General features: G+C 38.7%; 1 protein-coding gene across 1 annotated transcript in view; it reads left to right on the top strand.

Moving 5' to 3' along the window:
* The window catches only part of LOC124591012 (cell division cycle 5-like protein), a 97,412-nt gene that overhangs the window by 17,808 nt on the left and 59,775 nt on the right, over positions 1–19,829 (top strand). Inside the window, exon 3 of the mRNA XM_047131739.1 lies at positions 6,988–7,118. Coding sequence (XP_046987695.1) covers positions 6,988–7,118 — 131 coding nt within the window. The remainder of the gene's footprint in view (positions 1–6,987; positions 7,119–19,829) is intronic.

Genomic DNA, 19,829 nt, shown 5'->3' with positions numbered 1-19,829 from the left:
TGGGTCAACTTTTGCCCTGCTCCCTAATTCAGTCATGCAGGACTTGTTAAAGACCTTCTTTCTGCCTCCTAGTCCCTGTAGTGGAAACAGTTTTTCACCACCAACCCTACCATTCTCAACCAAAGACCGATGTTGAACCCTGCCTGACTTACTTCTGCAGAAAGAACCACAGTCCACCACCCAAAAAGTGATCCTGACTTTATAATCCTACCTGCCAACAAAGCTAGCATCACTGTCATTTTGAATGGCTCTGCCAGCTGCAAGATTCATCCACCTACAAACCCTGCCGCAGTAACCCTATTCTAGAAATCTAGCAGGATCTCCAGTCTCTCCTCAAAACCTTAGGCCCATCCCAAAACCTCTCCCCAGAGTCCATTTCTCTCCTCACACCTACCACTCCCTGCACTCCTATATTCTACATGCTTCCTAAAAACCATCCAGATGCCCCATTGTTGCTGGTTACTGTGCCCCCCAATGAGAAAATTTCTGCTCCTGTAGACCAATACCTTCAGCCTATTACCTGCAACCTGCCCCCCTATATAAAAGATACCAACCATTTCCCCCACCAGCTCTCCACAGTTCCTGTTCCTTGATCATATGGTGGCCTGCTTGTCACTATTAATGCCACCTCCCCTTACACTTACATCCCTAATGCCCATGGCCTTGCTGCCATTGGACACTATTTTTACCAACATCCAATGGATTCCAAACCTACAACCTTCTTCCTAATCTGCCAAAGTCAAGTATATTGTCACCCTCAATTATTTCTTCTTTGAAGGCATCACTTACAAACTAATCTTGGGTATGGCTATGGGCAACCACATGGCACAATCCTGTGCCACCCTAATCATGATCCGTCTAGAGGAACCCTTTCTAACCACCCAGTATCCCAAAACTCTTACCTGGTTCTGATTCACTGATGACATCTTTGTTATATGGATATCCACATTCCTCCAGAACCTCAACACTTCCTCCCCCATTCACTTCATCTGGTCCTCCTCAACCCAACAAATCACCTTCCTCAATGTTAATCTCCACCAAAGAGATGGCTAGATCAGTACCTCCATCCATATCAAATCTACCAACCACCAACAATTCCTCCACTTTGACAGCAGCCACCTATTCCATACCAAGAAGTACCTACCACACAGCTCAGCCACCTGTGGCCGTCACATCTGTGGTGGTGAGGAGCAGTCCTTTTCAAAATATACCAACGGTCTCACTGGGGGCCTTCACGGACCATAATTACCCTCTCAGCCTTGTACAAAAACAGATCTTCCATGCCTTATCTCTCCAGTCACCCAAATACACCCAAAGTCCCACTGTCTGACCACAGAGGAGCATTCCCCTTGTGACTCAGTACCACCCAGGACATATTCTCCCCCAGAGTTTCGAGTACCTTTCATCATGACCTGAAATGAGGAATGTTCTGATCACTACCCTTCCCACCCCTCCCACAGTGGTACTCATCCCCACATCTCCTGCTACCAACACCTTGCGCCTTGACTCAGATCCCTGTAATAGACCTGTCCCACACACTCTCCTGCTGTCACCTTCCCTAGTCCTGTCACAAACATCACCTATCCCATCAAAGGAAGGGCTGTCTGTGAAACCAGTCATGTGATCTATGAGATAAGCTGCAACCACTGTTCTGCATTCTACATGGGCATGACAGCCAACAAGCCGTTTGTCCATGTGAATGGCCACCGACAAACTGTGTCCGAGAAACATCTGGACAAGCCAGTTGCTGAGCACAGTGTGCAACACTGCTTCATAGCCTGTGCCATCTGAATCCTTCCTACCAACACCAGCTTTCCTGAATTGCGCAGGTGTGAACTCTCCCGACAATATTTGCTACATTCCCATAACCTTCCTGGCCTCCTGTATGCTCCCACAAGCGGTACTTTACTGCCCACCACTCCTATCCTGCTATCTGTCCCCCTCTCTGCCCCGCCTCATCGTTACCCACACCACCCAATTTGCTTTTCCTCAGCATCTCCACTATGTTGTGTGTGGCAAGTATCCTTTCCATAACATTCTCATTATTCCATCCTGGATTTTCCATTGTTAAATGAAAATTGAGCAACAGTAATAAATTCTACTATTAACAGTGGTAAATGGAAATTGGGATTTCGTGATGAAATAATGTGCTAATGAACTGAAAATATTTTATTGTGGAAAAATGGGTAGTTATGGAAATACATGCTCTTTAAAGTGTTATTGTGTTTCCTGTACTGTCATTTGAGTTGACATTTTTCATGTGCACGAGTCATGGCCTATCTTGTGGTAGCTGTACTGGAAGCACCCTGAGAGTTCACTATTGCCTATATGTTGTATGTTAGTCCAACGAGAAAAAAAGCAGTTTTTCACACACTATTTTAGATTTTGATGAAACCTTGCTTATTTATTCTCCCTCTGGATATGATTAACAGTCATATCGAATTTTAACATTTCCTCTCTCTCATTTTCTATTTTATGCAACTTCAAAATTTGATAGCTTTGTTGCTTTTAACATTGTTATGGCACAAAATAACATTTGATGCCTTTTAAAAATAAATTTTCTTTTTTTTTATTTATCATCCAAATAAAGTGAAATATGCAGGTTGTGTACTGCACGGTATAAGAAGTGTAGGGAAAAAGCTCATACTTTTAAGTAAAACCACGAAGACTGGAAAAAAATTTACACTTTACTTTTGTATTTCATTTTGTAAAAAATACAGTTTACCATTATATCAAATATGAAACAAAGAGGAAGGGATATTCCTCAAATTTTTTATTTGTGAAATGATTCTAAAATCATTGTCTACTACATGAGAAAATATAATTAATTTATTTTTGTTATTTTTTGTTTTTATAGCAAATAATTATATTTAATTTTTTTCTTGAGATCACAAGATAAATAATCAAAATTTCGAGGTTTCTCAGTAATGTACTTTTGACATAATTGAAATTGTAAGTGATTAAACTTATAAAAGAAACAGACTCAACCAACAGTATTTAAAGAAAGGCCAAGTTAATTCAGTTTTTAAATAGCACTCCATACGGTGGACATAATTTATAACAGTAACATGTTTTTTCTGAATAGACCACATATGCTTTTCTGTATCATCAAACACATGATGAATGGGAACAGGGCAGAAGTTGTCATTTGGGCCAATGGAATGATGGTGAAGGTCCTGAAGATCCATAAATTGTATTTTAACATCATGTTCTGTTTAAATATTTACAAACTACGTATGGTGATGTTAATGTTACAAAACTGAAACAAATCTATGCAGATAATATTCCTTTTGAGCTAATCATTGATCTTCCCATTCTGTGACATCACACTTTTTTTTTTTCACACCCAAGTGCAAAAATGGCCATTCAGCACTGAGATTAAAATTGTTTTTATGAAGACGTAGTTTCCTAAAATTAAATTTATTCTTTTTTATTGACCTGATGTGGCATTTTGATTGTATTCTGAAGAAGTTTGTGTTTGCTAATTTGTGCTTGCTCGGAATGATATTTTACACCAGAGTGTAAGCCACATTAATCTTTCCAGTTTTATTATTAAGTATGAATACTTTTCTTTTAATTGCAGATTCATTTAGTTGTAATTTGAATCACAGCAGGTTTCTGAAAATTTTCTGCAGAAACTTCAGAGTTTACTCTTTTTCTCAGATGACAAATTTTTGTGACATACTGCAAAACTATTAATATATGCCAAGGGTCTCTCTCTGATACTTTCAAAGACTCAAATTACTCTCCCAACCTTGTCGAGAAACAGATCTCCTTTGCCTTGTCTCTCCAGTCCCCAACCACCTCCCACATACCCACCATCCAGCCACAAAGTAGCAATCCCCCCGTCTCAGTACCACCCAGGACTGGAGCAACTCAATCACATTCTTCACCAAGTTTTGACTATCTCTTATTGTGTGCTGAAATGAGGAATACCTTACCCACTATACTTTCCACCTCTCTCACAGTGGTATAATACCATCCACCGAACCTACACAGTATTATTATCCTTCCCTGCTCCCAGCCCACTGCCTCATGGCTGATGTCTTTGCTGTAGACCTAGATGAAATACCTGTCCCGTACATCCACGCACCACCACCTACTCCAGACCGATCACAGTCGTCTCCAGTCCCATCAGAGGCTGGGCTACCTGTGAAGGCAGTCAGTCATGTGGTTTGCAAACTAAGCCACAACCACTGTGACGCTTTCTGCACAGGTGTGGCAAATAAAAAGTTGTCTGTCAGCATGAATGGCCACTGACAAACAATGGTCAAGAGACAGCTGGACCACACAGTTGCTGCACATGCTGCACAACACTATGTGATGTGCGTAGGTGAATATTTCACAGTCCATGCCATCTGGATGCTTGCTACCAACACCAGATTTTCTGGATTGTGCAGGTGGGAACTCTCTCTGCAACACGCTGTCCCATAACCTCCCTGCCGGCCAGGTTGGCCGAGCGGTTCCAGGCGCTACAGTCTGGAACTGCGTGACCGCTACGGTCACAGGTTCAAATCCTGCCTCGGACGTGGATGTGTGTGATGTCCTTAGGTTGGTTAGGTTTAAGTAGTTCTAAGTTCTAGGGGACTGATGACCTCTGAAGTTAAGTCCCATAGTGCTCAGAGCCATTTGAACCATAACCTCCCTGGCCTCAACCTTCACCTACTTGTTCACTTGTCGCACTCCAGCACTTCACTGCCTCCTATTCCATTGACATACCCGGTAGTCTTGTTTCCTCTTCTCTACTTTTCTCTTTTTCCACTTCTTTCCCCCTCCCTTCGCAATCCTAAATCTCTCAACTGCATCTAGAAGCCTTATCCTGTCCCCACCAATCCTTACATGTTCCAGCAAGCAGCACTACACTCTCTCCACCCTTGCCGTGCTATCCTCCCCCACCCTTCCCAGTCTCGCCCTTACACCTACCACCCATGCCAGATGGCTTCTCCCATCAGGTGACCAGGTGCAATTGCAGTCTACAGTGTGGCCTCAGTGGCCTGAGACAGCAGATTTTGTGTGTGCGTGTGTGGGTGTGTGTGTGTGTGTGTGTGTGTGTGTGTGTGTGTGTGTAAGTGGGAGAGAGAGAGAGAGAGAGAGAGAGAGAGAGAGAGAGAGAGAGAGAGAGAGAGAGAGAGTTTTGTGCTTGTGTGAATGTGTGCCTATTTTCTACTTCAGAAGACGGCCTTCTGCCCTGAAACTTAAATGTATAACAATCTTTTCCTTGTGCCTGACTGAAACTCAACACCTCCTGCGTATGGTGAGTAGCAGTCTATCTTTTCATGATCTTATTGTTGTTGTTTTTTCCTTTTCAGTATTTCATGTTAGCAAGTGAAACACTCAGTTACAGTTTCTTTCAATAGATAAAATTACTTCAATTTTATAAGATGAAAATCACAGCATGAAATGACGTTACCATGTGATGCGTGTGTCCTTCGGGACCTCTACAGTTATTTCTGTTGGCCCAAATGCGAGGATATTATCCAGGACCTTCAAAATTTCAGTTGATTATTTTATGTTCTCAAGAAAAAATGAAAAACTATTATCTGTTACAAAACCAACAAGTAACGAAGGAACAAAAAGGCATTAATTTTATTTTCTGTTTTAATGATCTGTTACAAAACCAATAAATAATGAAGGAGCAAAAAAACATTAATTTTATTTTCTCAAGTGATAGACTTTGATCTGAGGATCACTTTGCAGGAAAATTGTGGGAATCATCAGTTCCCCATTATGATATATTCATTGCTGTGGTGAATCATATTTTTTGCAAAATAAAATACAAAAAAAATGTAAGTCCTTTATACTATAGAGTGCACAACTGCCAAATTTCATGTTATAAATAAAAAATTGGCCATGTGCAAGTAGGACTCGAGCTCTGATGGTTTCGTACAAACTTAATTATGTTGTAGACAGTTCATTCATCCTTGGAACTGAGAATCTGTATGATTATTGCTCTTATCAATACTGATACTGGTAAGATATTGGTCCTGGGGTTTCCAACACTTTCGAGAATGTTTTATTTTTAACTTGGAAGTTGGAGAATAAATGACAAAATAAATATGTTTTTTGCATGATTTAATAACAAAATAAGAATTTTCTGCTTATTTTTCCTTTTTTGTACTGTGAAACCTTGTTTCTTGCTAAATTTCATGACACTGTGGAACAGGAAGTATTGTATAGGTATTAATGGATGAATTTGCGAGTATGAAAATTTGTTACATAAGTTGCCTTATCCTTTTATTGCATTGACTTAGAAGCATATACACTTCAACGGTCAATACACCTTAGTATGTGACATATGTTTCAACTTGATACTTCTACCTGTTCTTGAGGAAAAGTTATCTTAACAGACGGACAGTTGGATATGATTAGAGAAAAAAATATTTTTTTCCTGTGATATAATTACAAATTAACAATATTTGGATTTTTCTTTACTTTTACAGTAAAAGCTTGCTGCTTGCCAATTTTTTTGATTCTAAGTCAATGGGAAATACTTTACAGATTTTGATGAGTGAGTTTGTGAGTAGCAAAATATGTGACATAAATAGTTGTGTCTTTTGATTGCATTGACGTGCAGTTTCCATATTTTTACTCTACCAAGTGACCATAGGCCTTGGTATGTGACATAAATTTCAACATAATACATCCACCTGATAATGAGAAAAAGAGTTTTTAACAGTCGGACAGACAGATGGAAAGTGACCCTAAATGGTTCCATTTTTACCGAATTAGATGCAGAACCTCAAAAGTAACGCTTCATTGTTTGACACTTTCCTTCTGTGCCAACACATTGTGAAATGCCGTAAAATAGAATCAGAGAGATAAAATGGTAAAAATTGTTATGGTTAATCATCTCCAAAGTGAGAACAAATAACCCAGTTCATCCAATTCTAGGGTGGTGGGTGAGCTTGTCTGAATAATATGTTGTGGAATGACCCATATGCCAAACAAAAATACTCCCTTTACAGCTTTTCCCCATCTTTTTTAAAGGGACCAGGCACAGAAGAAGGAAGAAGGGGAGGATGCTGCAGATGACCCACGTAAATTAAAGCCAGGAGAGATTGACCCAAACCCTGAAACAAAACCAGCAAGACCTGATCCAAAGGATATGGATGAGGATGGTGGGTTCTAGGTCCACATTTTTGTTTTCTTTCCTTTTTTTAATGTGTTGATTCCTGTCCATGTATGGGCTGCCACACTATACTTGTTTGGCTCATGCTCCTTATTAGTTGTACTAATCAAAAAGAAATGTAATTGTAAGAAAGACATTTAATAGCTGATATAAGAATTATATTTAGACGTTCACTTGCTGTTATGCTGGCTGTAATTTCTGTTAAGCTGTAAAGAAAGGGCTAGAATATTTCAGGTGAAGTGATCAGAAAAATCTTAAAGCTGTGCTTTTTGTATAATTTGGTGCTTCAGTATGCCCTGAAAAGTAACCTCCTCCATTGACTATAAATATAATACTGAAATTGTAGAAACAAATTTATAAGAAAAATTTTGAATTCACTTTTCAGATTCAAGCATGAATTGCATCTTTTAGTGAGTTGACAAATTTCATCTGCAAAAAGTTCTGCCACCTAAAATGCAATTAACTCTTGACAGCATTTTGAAGTACTTTATTAATCAAGAAGTTTGGAGCCATTCAGTTTTTCATGTGCATGAGGTGGTGGAAATTATTTGGAACCGAGATTTAGCTGAGAGGCAGGTCATAGCCTTGAACTGATATAACAATTCCTGGTGGTTGCAGGATAGAGTGTTGCTGAACATTGCCATGCAGAAACATCACACCTTAATTCGAAAACATCATCACTTGTTTTAGACAGCTTTGTTGTTTTCTTGATCTCCCACAGTAAACTGCTGTTTTGTGTATCCTATCATGTTCCGTAGTATCCACAAACAAAATTCCATTAGCATCCCAAAAATGGTAGCTGTAACTTTTCAGGTTGACTGAATTTAACATGCTTTTTAATTAGCATAGTAAGCATATGCCTTGTCATCCACTACTCACAGTTCTGTTCAGGAATCCAACAAGCACAGAGCTTACAATACTGTCTATCACACTTCCATTTAAAACACTCACAGAAATCTGCTGAAAGTTGTCAAAACATTGAAAAGTCGCAAAATGCTTTTTTCATAATTTTTGATCAATTTACTATATTAGTTTTTGACAGACAGCCACTTTTGTCATCATGTTGATCATCTGTTCTTCACCTCCTAAACAAATGACACCACTGATGATGCTAAACTACTTCACTTATTGCATTTAGTCTGTACACAGCACAAATGTTGTGATGGTTGTCAGCAGCTTTGTAATCTTCTTCCCCTAAAAACCTTATTACATAACAGATTGTATATTTGGCTTTTTTTTTTTTGGCAATTCTGCTACACTAACTGAATGAAAGGCAATGGGGCTTTTTGTTACTGTAGCTGCAAGCACACTGATTTACAGTTTGTGTCATTGTAGTGACTTGCACTACTATCCATGCCACATGGAAACGGAGGTTGGATTCCAGGTAGCACTTATATCTTTGTTCATAATGCTAGAATTGCCAGCACTGGTGTAATTTATATTTTAGAAGTCAGTACAGCTATTTACCGTGACAGACTACAATAACAGTCCAACATTTTGAAATATAATTGAGGTCCTATGCCAAAATTACCAGTATTTGAAGAGACTGAAACTTATTTAAAGCAAATCCGTAATCCATGTTTCTTTTAGAACTTAAGACGTTTTGGCATATAGGACTGCAGCTGCATATGTTGGAAGATAAGTCAGTGGATTTTGGCATAGCAAACTTTTGAGTAGCAGGATAAACAGTTAACAGAGATGGAAGAACTGTTACAATAAATAAATAAATAAATAAAGATCTACAGTTAAGATGCTAGTGACAACATTATTAAGAAACTGGTAGATAGTCAAGAAGAGTAGGTAGACTGGTATTCTGTTAGGGATTGTGCACAGATTCAGTCTGTGTTTACAGAAAGTGGAATATGGTAGACAAGGGTTTATAGGAATGGTGATCTTCAGGAAAGGTTGATATGGTAAGATTCCTTGAAAATGCCAACATCCAAAATTAAATTTCAATAATTTAAAAGCTGTTATTGACTCAAATGAACTTACAACCATAGAAGAAAGAACTTTTAACTTTATTGTAATTGAGTGTGGGTATACACTGGTGTGAGGATTTGCTCTGTTATCACAGTTTTTTAAAATGTGAGGTAGATCAGTTGCTATACTTAGCTAATATACAAAAACCAAGTAGAGAAGATAAGCAGAATTGTAATAGTGTATATACGGTCAGAAAACTTACAACTCCTCTATAATCTGATTTTGTTTTTTCCTGTGGTTTACTGACAGAGTAAGAACCTGGAAAGAAGAATCCATGGAGGAGGAAGCAGGGATTAAAGGAAGACTGAAAGTCAGAGAACAGCTTGCCTTGGAATTACTCTTATCAGATACTGCGTCATCATCATTATCATCATCATCATCATCATCATCATCATTGTCATCATCATTTAAGACTGATTATGCCTTTTAGAGTTCAGTCTGGAGCATAGCCCCCTTATAAAATTCCTCCATGATCCCCTATTCAGTGCTAACATTGGTGCCTCTTCTGATGTTAAACCTATTACTTCAAAATCATTCTTAACTGAATCCAGGTACCTTCTCCTTGGTCTGCCCCAACTCCTCCTACCCTCTACTGCTGAACCCATGAGTCTCTTGGGTAACCTTGCTTCTCCCATGCGTGTAACATGACCCCACCATCTAAGCCTGTTCACCCTGACTGCTACACTATAGAGTTCATTCCCAGTTTTTCTTTGATTTCCTCATTTTGGACACCCTCCTGCCATAGTTCCCATCTACTAGTACCTGCAATCATCCTAGCTACTTTCATATCCGTAACCTCAACCTTGTTGATAAGGTAACCTGAATCCACCCAGCTTTCGCTCTCATACAACAAAGTTGGTCAAAAGATTGAACGGTGCACAGATAACTTACTTCCTTCTTGCAGAGGAGAGTAGATCGTAGCTGAGCACTCACTGCATTAGCTTTGCTACACCTCACTTCCAGTTCTTTCACTATGTTGCCATCCTGTGAGAATATGCATCCTAAGTACTTCAAACCGTCCACCTGTTCTAACTTTGTTCCTCCTATTTGGCACTCAATCCGTTTATATTTCTTTCCCACTGACATTACTTTCGTTTTAGAGATGCTAATCTTCATTCCATAGTCCTTACATTTCTGATCTAGCTCTGAAATATTACTTTGCAAACTTTCAATCGAATCTGCCATCACAACTAAGTCATCCGGATATGCAAGACTGCTTATTTTGTGTTCACATATCTTAATCTCACCCAGCCAGTCTATTGTTTTCAACATATGATCCATAAATAATATGAACAACAGTGGAGACAGGTTGCAGCCTTGTCTTACCCCTGAAACTACTCTGAACCATGAGCTCAATTTACCGTCAACTCTAACTGCTGCCTGACTATCCATGTAAAGACCTTTAATTGCTTGCAAAAGCTTGCCTCCTGTTCCATAATCTCATAGAACAGACAATAACTTCCTCCTAGGAACCCGGTCATATGTCTTTTCTAAATCTATAAAGCATAGATACAATTCCCTGTTCCACTCATAACACTTCTCCATTATTTGCCGTAAGCTAAAGATCTGGTCCTGACAACCTCTAAGGGGCCTAAACCCACACTGATTTTCATCCAATTGGTCCTCAACTAATACTCACACTTTCCTTTCAACAATACCTGAGAATATTTTACCCACAATGCTGATTAAAGAGATACCTCTGTAGTTGTTACAATCTTTTCTGTTTCCATGTTTAAAGATTGGTGTGATTACTGCTTTTGTCCAGTCTGATGGAACCTGTCTCGACTCCCAGGCCATTTCAATTATCCTGTGTAGCCATTTAAGACCTGACATTCCACTGCATTTGATGAGTTCCGACTTAATTTCATCCACCCCAGCCACTTTATTGCACTGCAATCTGTTGACCATTTTCTCCACTTCCTCAAATGTGATCCTATTTCCATCATCATTCCTATCCCATTCTACCTCGAAATCTGAAACATTACTGATCGTAAATGTGAGTGTATGCTTTCCCGGCGTATACAGCTGGCGAAGAGTTCTCGGGCTTCCAGCCGGGTGGCGGTGTCTTCAAACAGCGACGTTTCGACGAGTGACATACTCATCATCTTCTGACTTCGCCAGAAGATGATGAGTATGTCACTCGTCGAAACGTCGCTGTTTGAAGACACCGCCACCCGGCTGGAAGCCCGAGAACTCTTCGCCATTACTGATCGTATTTTCACCTACATTGAGCAACTCTTCAAAATATTCCCTCCATCTGCCCAAGGCATCCACTGGATCCACCAGCAGTTTTCCTGACCTGTCCAAAATACTTGTCATTTCCTTCTTACCTCCCTTTCGAAGATTGCTAATTACACTCCAGAATGGTTTTCCAGCAGCTTGACCCACAGTCTCCAACCTGTTTCCAAAGTCTTCCCAAGATTTCTTCTTGGATGCTGCAATTATCTGTTTGGCTTTGTTTCTTTCTTCAACATAACTTTCTCTGTCTACCTGAGTTCTAGTATGTAGCCATTTTACATATGCCTTCTTTTTCCGTTTACAGGCTGCCTTGACTGTGTCATTCCACCAAGCTGTTTGCTTCATCCTACTTTTACACACTTGATCCAAGACATTCTTTAGCCACTTCTAGTACTGTGTCCCTGTACCTTGTCCATTCATTATCCAATGACTGTAATTAACTACATTCAACTAACTGGTACCTTTCTGAGATCGCTGTTATGTACTTGTGCCTGATTTCCTTATCCTGAAGTTTCTCCACTCTTATCCTCCTACATATGGACTTGACCTCCTGCACTTTCGGCCTCACAATCCCAATTTCACTGCAGATTAAATAATGATCAGTGTCATCAGAGAATCCCCTGAATACACATGTGTCCCTAACAGCCTTCCTGAATTCCTGATCTGTTATTATATAGTCAATGGCAGATCTGGTTCCCCTGCTTTCCCAAGTATACCAGTGAATGTTTTTATGTTTAAAAAAGGAGTTTGTGATTACTAAGCCCATACTGGCACAGAAATCCAAGAGTTGTTTCCCGTTCCTGTTGGCCTCCATATCCACTCCAAATTTACCCACAACCTTTTCATACCCTTCTGTTCGATTTCCAATCCTGGCGTTAAAATCACCCATGAGCAGAACACTGTCCTTGTCCTTTGCTCTAACAACTACATCACTGAGTGCCTCATAAAAACTATCCATCTTATCTTGATCTGTCCCTTCACAATGCGAATATACTGACACAATCCTAATTTTCTTGCTAGACACTGTCAAATCTATCCACATCAGTCGTTGGTTTACATAGCTTATTACAACTACGCTGGGTTCCATTTCTTTCCTGATGTAAAGCCCTACACCCCATTGTGCTATTCCTGCTTTGACTCCTGACAGGTAGACCTTGTATTCTCCCACTTCCTCTTCTTTCTCACCCCTTACCCGAATGTCACTAACAGCTAAAATGTCCAGCCCCATCTTACTTGCAGCTTCTGCCAGCTCTACCTTCTTCCCAGAGTAGTCCCCATTGATATTAATAGCTCCCCATCTCATTACCATTTGTTTGCCAAGTCATATCTTAGGAGTTCCTGGTTTGTCAGTTAGAGGTTGGACTCCGTCACCTCCAAAGGTCCGAGGCATTTTGCTCTGATTGTTGCCAGCTTCATATTTAAAGTACCAGGGAAGCAGGTTGCTGGCCTTACTTGCCCTGAGTCCCATTGGGTTTTACCCCTAACGGCTGAGGGACTAACCGGTGGATTTGGTAGTCTTTGCCGTATGAGCACAAAGGTGACCACGACTCAGAATATGTCCGAGATGCCCAGCCTTATTCCAAAGTAACTGGTATCCCGACTGTCGGGACCACTGACTTGGCCACTCATACTTTGCCCGTGGTTCATGAACTAGGACATGACTACAGGAACCCACACCATGAACCACAGATACTGCATTACAGATTAAAAAATGAACGTCACAGAATTGAAGTTTTAAGGTTCAGGAAGGGTGAAATGCAAGAACCTGCTTCAAGAATAACACTCTGAAGTCATTGAAATCTAGTGAGAAGTTGGGTTATAACAGTTTAGACTAGTATTTTAATATGAAAAGATGAAAACTACACGAGTGACTAATTTCTCTTTCAAGTCTTGTTATCAATATCACATTGCTGACTAGCACTTGAGGGATAATGTGTATCTGTATTGAGACTTCAGTTGCAGAAATATTTATCATTATACTATGTAACGAAAAATTTGGCAACAAATTATTTAGTTTAAAGGCAAGTTACCAGACTGATAAATTACAAGGTTGAAATTATAGTTTTTTGTTTCTGAAATTCCAGATGAACATGACCACACTTTACAAAGGCATTAATTCAGACTCCAAAATTGAATCTTATGTTTGATTATTTTGTTAAAGAACTGCTTTCACGATACAATGAAATGTATTGAAGTTTGTAAATCCGGAGTTCATTGTAATAGGGTACCTTTAAAAGGATATATATCGCAATTTTGTCTGAAATTCATAATTGATATGAGAGATGTTTCAAAAATTGAGAGGAGGAAGGAGTGATATGAGCATATAAAAAATTTTAAGCAATGAAGAAAAAAGTTGTTGTTGTTGTTGTTGTTGTTGTTGTTGTTGTTGTGGTCTTCAGTCCTGAGACTGGTTTGATGTAGCTCTCCATGCTTCTCTATCCTGTGCAAGCTTTAGTGTGTATAATAATACAATACCAATATGGAGAGAGATGTCATTGCCACTGGCAAACAAAGAAGCAGCAAGCGATAGAAATAATCAGTTATTTTTTGGTTGTAATGTATATTTCTGAAAGTTCAGCAAGATGCAATATGGATATATGAAGTTCTGTGTATAGTGTCTGGTTAAAATAATGAACAATAGTAGCCTGGAAATGTTGAAGGTAGCTGACTACTGATTATGCCGGCAAAAGACCATTTACATGTTCTGTCAACCATGAGTAATCAGCTTCAGTTGCTACATTGGTTCATTACCATTATGAAGCACCATGTGTTTGTCAGTTGTAGTGGCTCATCAATGGCATGTTGAAAACCCGTCTTTTTCTTCATAGTACTCTGGTTATTTATTAAGGCATGCGGTGATTCACCTCCGTGTTTGACAGCAATAAACAAGTGTTCTGAAGTAATAAGTCTTATAAAATTCTCTGTATGTAAATCCACTTTTGTTGGTTGGTTGATTTGGAGGAGCAGACCAAACAGTGAGGCCATGCGTCCCATCAGATTAGGGAAGGATGGGAAGGAAGTCATCCATGCCCGTTTGAAGGACCCATCTTGGCGTTTCCATGAAGCAATTTAGGGGAATGATGGAAAACTTAAATTTGGACAGTCAGACACGGATTTGAACCGTTGTTCTCTTGAATGTGTCCATTGTGCTAACCACTGTGCCACCTCACTCGGTCTCCACTTTTGTTTTCAGAAAGTGTTTAATAGTTGACTCCACAAACAATATTACGTGTTATGAGTTATCGGTAGCCCATACTGCTGGGAAATTGCATATTATAGTACAGCACACAAGAAATCAAAAACATGCAGCTTACAATTCCATGGTGCATCACCTCATATCTGTTCCATTATCTGAATCAGAATGTCAAACAGTATTTTGAACAATCAAACTTTTCACTTTCAGTAATGGCTATAGATCTGATGTGACTGATAACATATGAATTCATGGTTTTGTGGCAATATATACTGATAACATACTCTCGAGCTTCCAGCTGCATCAAGTCATTTAAAATCCATGGGCTTTTGATTGGTAAAATTTCAGATAGCCTTGCAGAAAAGGGAAAATCTTATATGAATGAACCAACATTTTACATTGACAATAACATTGGAAGGTAGTATTCAATATTAGAGACACAATGTAACTTTTGGTACAAACTGCTATATGTAAGATTATGTGCGAGAACAGGAAAGTATGTGTGTGTCAGCCAGACAGAGTTGTGGCAGTTAGGTTGTCATGGCAGGAAAATGACAGGAAAGACTAGGAAACAAAGATGCAATGTTTGCGGAACATGTTTTAACAGACAACCATCCATACAATGTGCATTTAGTTGGTATTCTATATACCTTTAAAAAAAGCATAAATATGCCATTACTGGACGTACTTGAAACCAATAAACATATGGCATTGAATGCTAGTTTAGTTTTAAATTAACAAACACAGTATCCTTTTTCCTCACTGTTCAATAAAATTTTAATTATGTATGTTTCAGAAAACAGGTAACAAATCAAAATAAACTTTGCTAATAACCTTAAAATGTAATAATATACTGTGTATTTTTGAAATGTAATGCTTTCCTTTATAAGAAGTCTGTATCTGTGTCACCAGTATCTCAGTATGTCGTGCATTATTTTACTGTGGTTGTAACTTTCAGTTATTCCTTGAATCCAAGAACTAGTTTGTGAGTAAATAAGTAACAGTTCTAGAAGTCTATTCCTTTTCCCTATTATTCTTCACCAAATTTGTATGAATTTTAGGTGGTAATATTTGATTGAAAATAAAAAAAAAGACATAGAATTTCAATTTATCCATTTGTCTGAAATACATACAAGCCATCTAATAATCTAACACAGCAGAGAGAGAGAGAGAGAGAGAGAGAGAGAGAGAGAGAGAGAGAGAGAATATAAAGGAATACTTTTCTAAATAATAATCAGTTGTGATGATGCTTGTGTCCAGGCAAATGTGGACTTTGGACAGTTACGCTAACAAATACATTATGCTGGTGCCTGTTACACTGGAGCTGATGAATAATACATTTTTAAGCATTTCTCTATTGATGGGCAAACCTGTTTGAGTAGTAGTTAGTTACAAATAAATTCTGTGAATTTAGGAAAGTTCGTTAACTATGGATTTCCAGTGCAGTGAAGTTTTGCCATTACAAAAGATACAGCATTTTTAATTATAGAATGCTCATTTAACTTAACAGTACCAGTGAAATAATGGAAATTCTATAAACATTCATGTGATTTGCGGTAGCAAAGCAACTTTGTTTCTAAGTACGACAAAGAATGGTGGATATTAAAAGCTGTTTGTAGATTTGAGAATTTATTTATGGGCGTCATCAGTGTATGTAGAAGGGCATCTTGAATGAAGATCATCTTTAACTTATGTCTGGCCAATTTTAAACCATGTGAACCATTCCTAACACTGAGTATGGCTTAAGAACTCATCACTGTAGGCTCCCTGCATCATTTGGCGTGTCTCTGTAAAAGTTTTCTTGAGTTTCACGCAAAATTTAATGCAGACACATTGTTCCTCTAACTCCGGCTTTCAAAATTTTCAAGTTATGCAACACAATGTTCTACTCAATACAGCACTAAACAATAGATAACAGACATACAACGTTGAAACTTCTGGCAGTTACACATTTAACACAGGTATGTGCAAGGGTGCCAACCGCATTTCGCTCCAACACACCATTGATATGAAATTATGAACATACATCATACACAGGCAAAGTTTTTTTTCTTTACATTACCAATATCAGGCTACATGCTCAACTTCAGCAGTCAGATAATTTACTGTTTTACCGCCACAGAATTGGCAAAGGTATCTTTTTTTTTTGAACTTTTACTTTTACTTTAAATTGGTTATCAGCACATCCTGATAACAGACTAAGGATGTGTCAAAAAGCAGTAAAAAGTTGAAGTAAAATTTGAAAAAAAAGTATAAAAATTCTTCAAGGAAACAATAGTGAATCATTTGTCATCTGAAGGTGGGCATGTAGCCAGACACCAGTCCAGTGAAAATAAAAATAAATATTAAAATTAGCAGCCTTTTCTGTTATATACATATAATGTTGTTCATCAACTTCAGATGTTTAGACCATTTCTAATGATCTTCTTGCGAACTGCGTGTTGAACCCTAGCATCCTTTTTTTCCTTCCAATGGCCCTTGATAAAACTGTCAAATTGTCCTGGTGAAACAATACATTTTTTGCATATTTATTGCAGGTTTTCCCACCTCAGTTCATTATGGAAATTGTCTAGTAAATATATATAATAAGAGTGAGTCACTGTTTTATTATTTTACAGCCTGTCACTGTCTTATCCTTTTCCAAATTATGTTAATTGTGAGCACCAGTAATGACATTGCCATCACTTTGTTTACAAATTTCTTGCTATATTTTCTATTTCATCAAACTTCTGTTTTGATGCGAATTTGTGTACAAGGTGTAATGGAGAAACCCTTTTTTCCCCCCCCATAGCTATGCCAGAACTCCTTCAAAATTTTATTTCAGCTCTTCCAGACCTGATTTTGCAACACATTTTCTTGATTATTTTTTGCTACTGAGTGGACATACAGCACACTCATTGTCCATTCAGTCTACGTATGTAATACTTCATTCAGGTTATTAAATAAATATTTATATGAGACACTCATCATCTCATCGGTCTCACAAATCTGAATGCAATGATATACACTGAGAACATGAATTTTATCAACTATTTCTTGAGAAGCAAGCTCAACAATGCATCCTGAATGTGTCTGATTTACGGTTCTCACATTAAATTAATTTATTTAGCAGTACATAGTATTGAGTGCAGGTAAAAGTTCACATGAGTTTCTTGTAATACACTTTATAGTCAGGCAGCAGTCTATTTTTCTTGGATGAAAATATTTATTAATGCACAATTCTGATTTCAGGGAAATGTATAACACCAGTAAATTAAAACAGCTGCCATTTCACTTGTTTCAAAGTTTGAACAGAACTGTTACAAAAACCACACCTATCTTCAGTTGTGCCACTGAACAAAATTTCTCGGTGCTTCACAGAAATTTATCTTAGTTTTCTGTCCAATCTTATATTTTATTTAAAATGATTTAAAAGTTTGTAAGGAAATCAGTATGTGAGGAGGGGATGTGTGTGTAATACCTGTCAGTGAAGGCCTTAATAAGACCTTCAGGATACTGGGCAAGGGGTTATACGTTACTGCAGATGTGCTGTTCCATGGGTAGCAAGACTATAATGGATAGACTTTTTAGTCTGGAAGGCATGCAAGTTATCAAAATGCTGGTATGATGCTGAGTGGATTTGATATGGATAGAGATTTTAATGGAGCAATCAGAGAAGTGGAGGTCAACCGCCAAAAAGATGACATTCTGGGCTGAGGAGGATCAAGTGAAGTGGATAGCAGAGTTGTTGAGACTGTGGAAGAAAGAAGTGTCTTGGCCCTAGGTCCTTATCATAAAAGAATCATAAATAAACAGGAACTATACAAGATGTGTGGGCCTTTAAGTGGCTAGGAACATTTATTCGAGATAGCCTATAAACAAACTGGCATAAGAGTGTGTCCAAGGCTGCACTGTGAAATTTTTTTGTATGTCTTCCCCTCAAGGGAGATGTACAGGGTGTCTCACAAAAGATGCCCTGGTGGGGTCTGCGGTCGTGCGGCATGTTTGCTGGCTGTTGCCGCCGCATCTGCTGGTTGTCGCTAAGCATAGTTCTCAGACACCATTACTTCACACGTGCCCTCTGCACTGTGCGACTGAGTGTACTGGTGTTTTCTTTTGAGTTTTTTTTTGTCAAGTTTAATTGCTTTAAATATTGTTGCTAGACATCATTATTGCAAGTGCGCTGAGTCTGGGGCTTTCTTTCCCCTTATGTCGCTGGGCCCAGCCATCGGACAGGAACGTCAATGTGAGTGTTGTGTATACTGTGCGACTGAGTGTACGGGTGTTTTGTTTTGAGTTTCCTGTCGAGTTTCCATCCAGTATGGTATACATTAAGGATCAACAAGTGTTTCTTGTGTTGAACTATGCAAAAACAGAATTGTATGTGGAATGTCGGCTTAAACTCATATGAAAATGTACTGGTGTGCATGTTTCCAATGATTTGACAACATGCAGGTTAGTGAAGAAATTCCAAGGGGCTGGATCTGTGTTACACAAACTAAGTCCTAGAGAATCTAGTGTTTAACTGAAAATAAGTTAGATGAGATAGGAGAGGCCTTAGAAAGAAGCGAGAAAATCTCTGCGCCATTTGGTACTTCAGACTGGTGTGTCAATAGCATGTGCTCAGAGCTGTGCACAAACTGAAATTGAAGCCATACAAAATAAAGGTAGTGCATCAACTGGGGAATTTGGAAACTATTGCTCGACATCCTTATTGCAGCTGGCTGTTACAGTCTGTGCACAATGGGGAACTTGATCCTGAGATGCTTTTTTTCTGGTTAAGCGTGACTGCATTTGTCAGGGTACATAAATTTTCAGAACAATTGACGTTGGAGCTCCAAAAATCTGCATGATGTGAAAATGGGCATGGTGTGCAATTAGTGCAAGACAAATTAAACAATATGCTCTGACAGGTATGTGAACAATATACTGCATCCTTTTTTTTTATTTGAGACCTAATGCATAACAAAATGATGTATGGTTATTTCATATGTGACAGTGCAAGACCACACATCTCCAATGCCTCTATGACAGCAGTATAAAGTGTTTCTGATTATAGGATAGTTGACTGGCCGCCTCATTCTCCAGATCTAAATCCGTGTTATTTTTATCTTGAGGGAATGTTAAAAAGGTAAGGTGTATGCAACCAATCACCACATGCTCAAAGAGATGGAAGGCAAGGTTCGGCCAGTCATTTCCCAGATTTCGGCAGCCAAAATTTGTTGATTGTTTGCTAATGTGTTAAGGATGTGTTAGAGGGACAAATTTTGAGCATCTACTGTAAATAAATGTAAGTTTAAGTTAATCAGA

This window comes from Schistocerca americana, chromosome 1, assembly GCF_021461395.2.
Source record: "Schistocerca americana isolate TAMUIC-IGC-003095 chromosome 1, iqSchAmer2.1, whole genome shotgun sequence".
Classification (NCBI taxonomy): Eukaryota; Metazoa; Arthropoda; class Insecta; order Orthoptera; family Acrididae; genus Schistocerca; species Schistocerca americana.
Note: the sequence above shows the minus strand (reverse complement) of the source record. Positions and strands in the feature narration are given on the sequence as shown.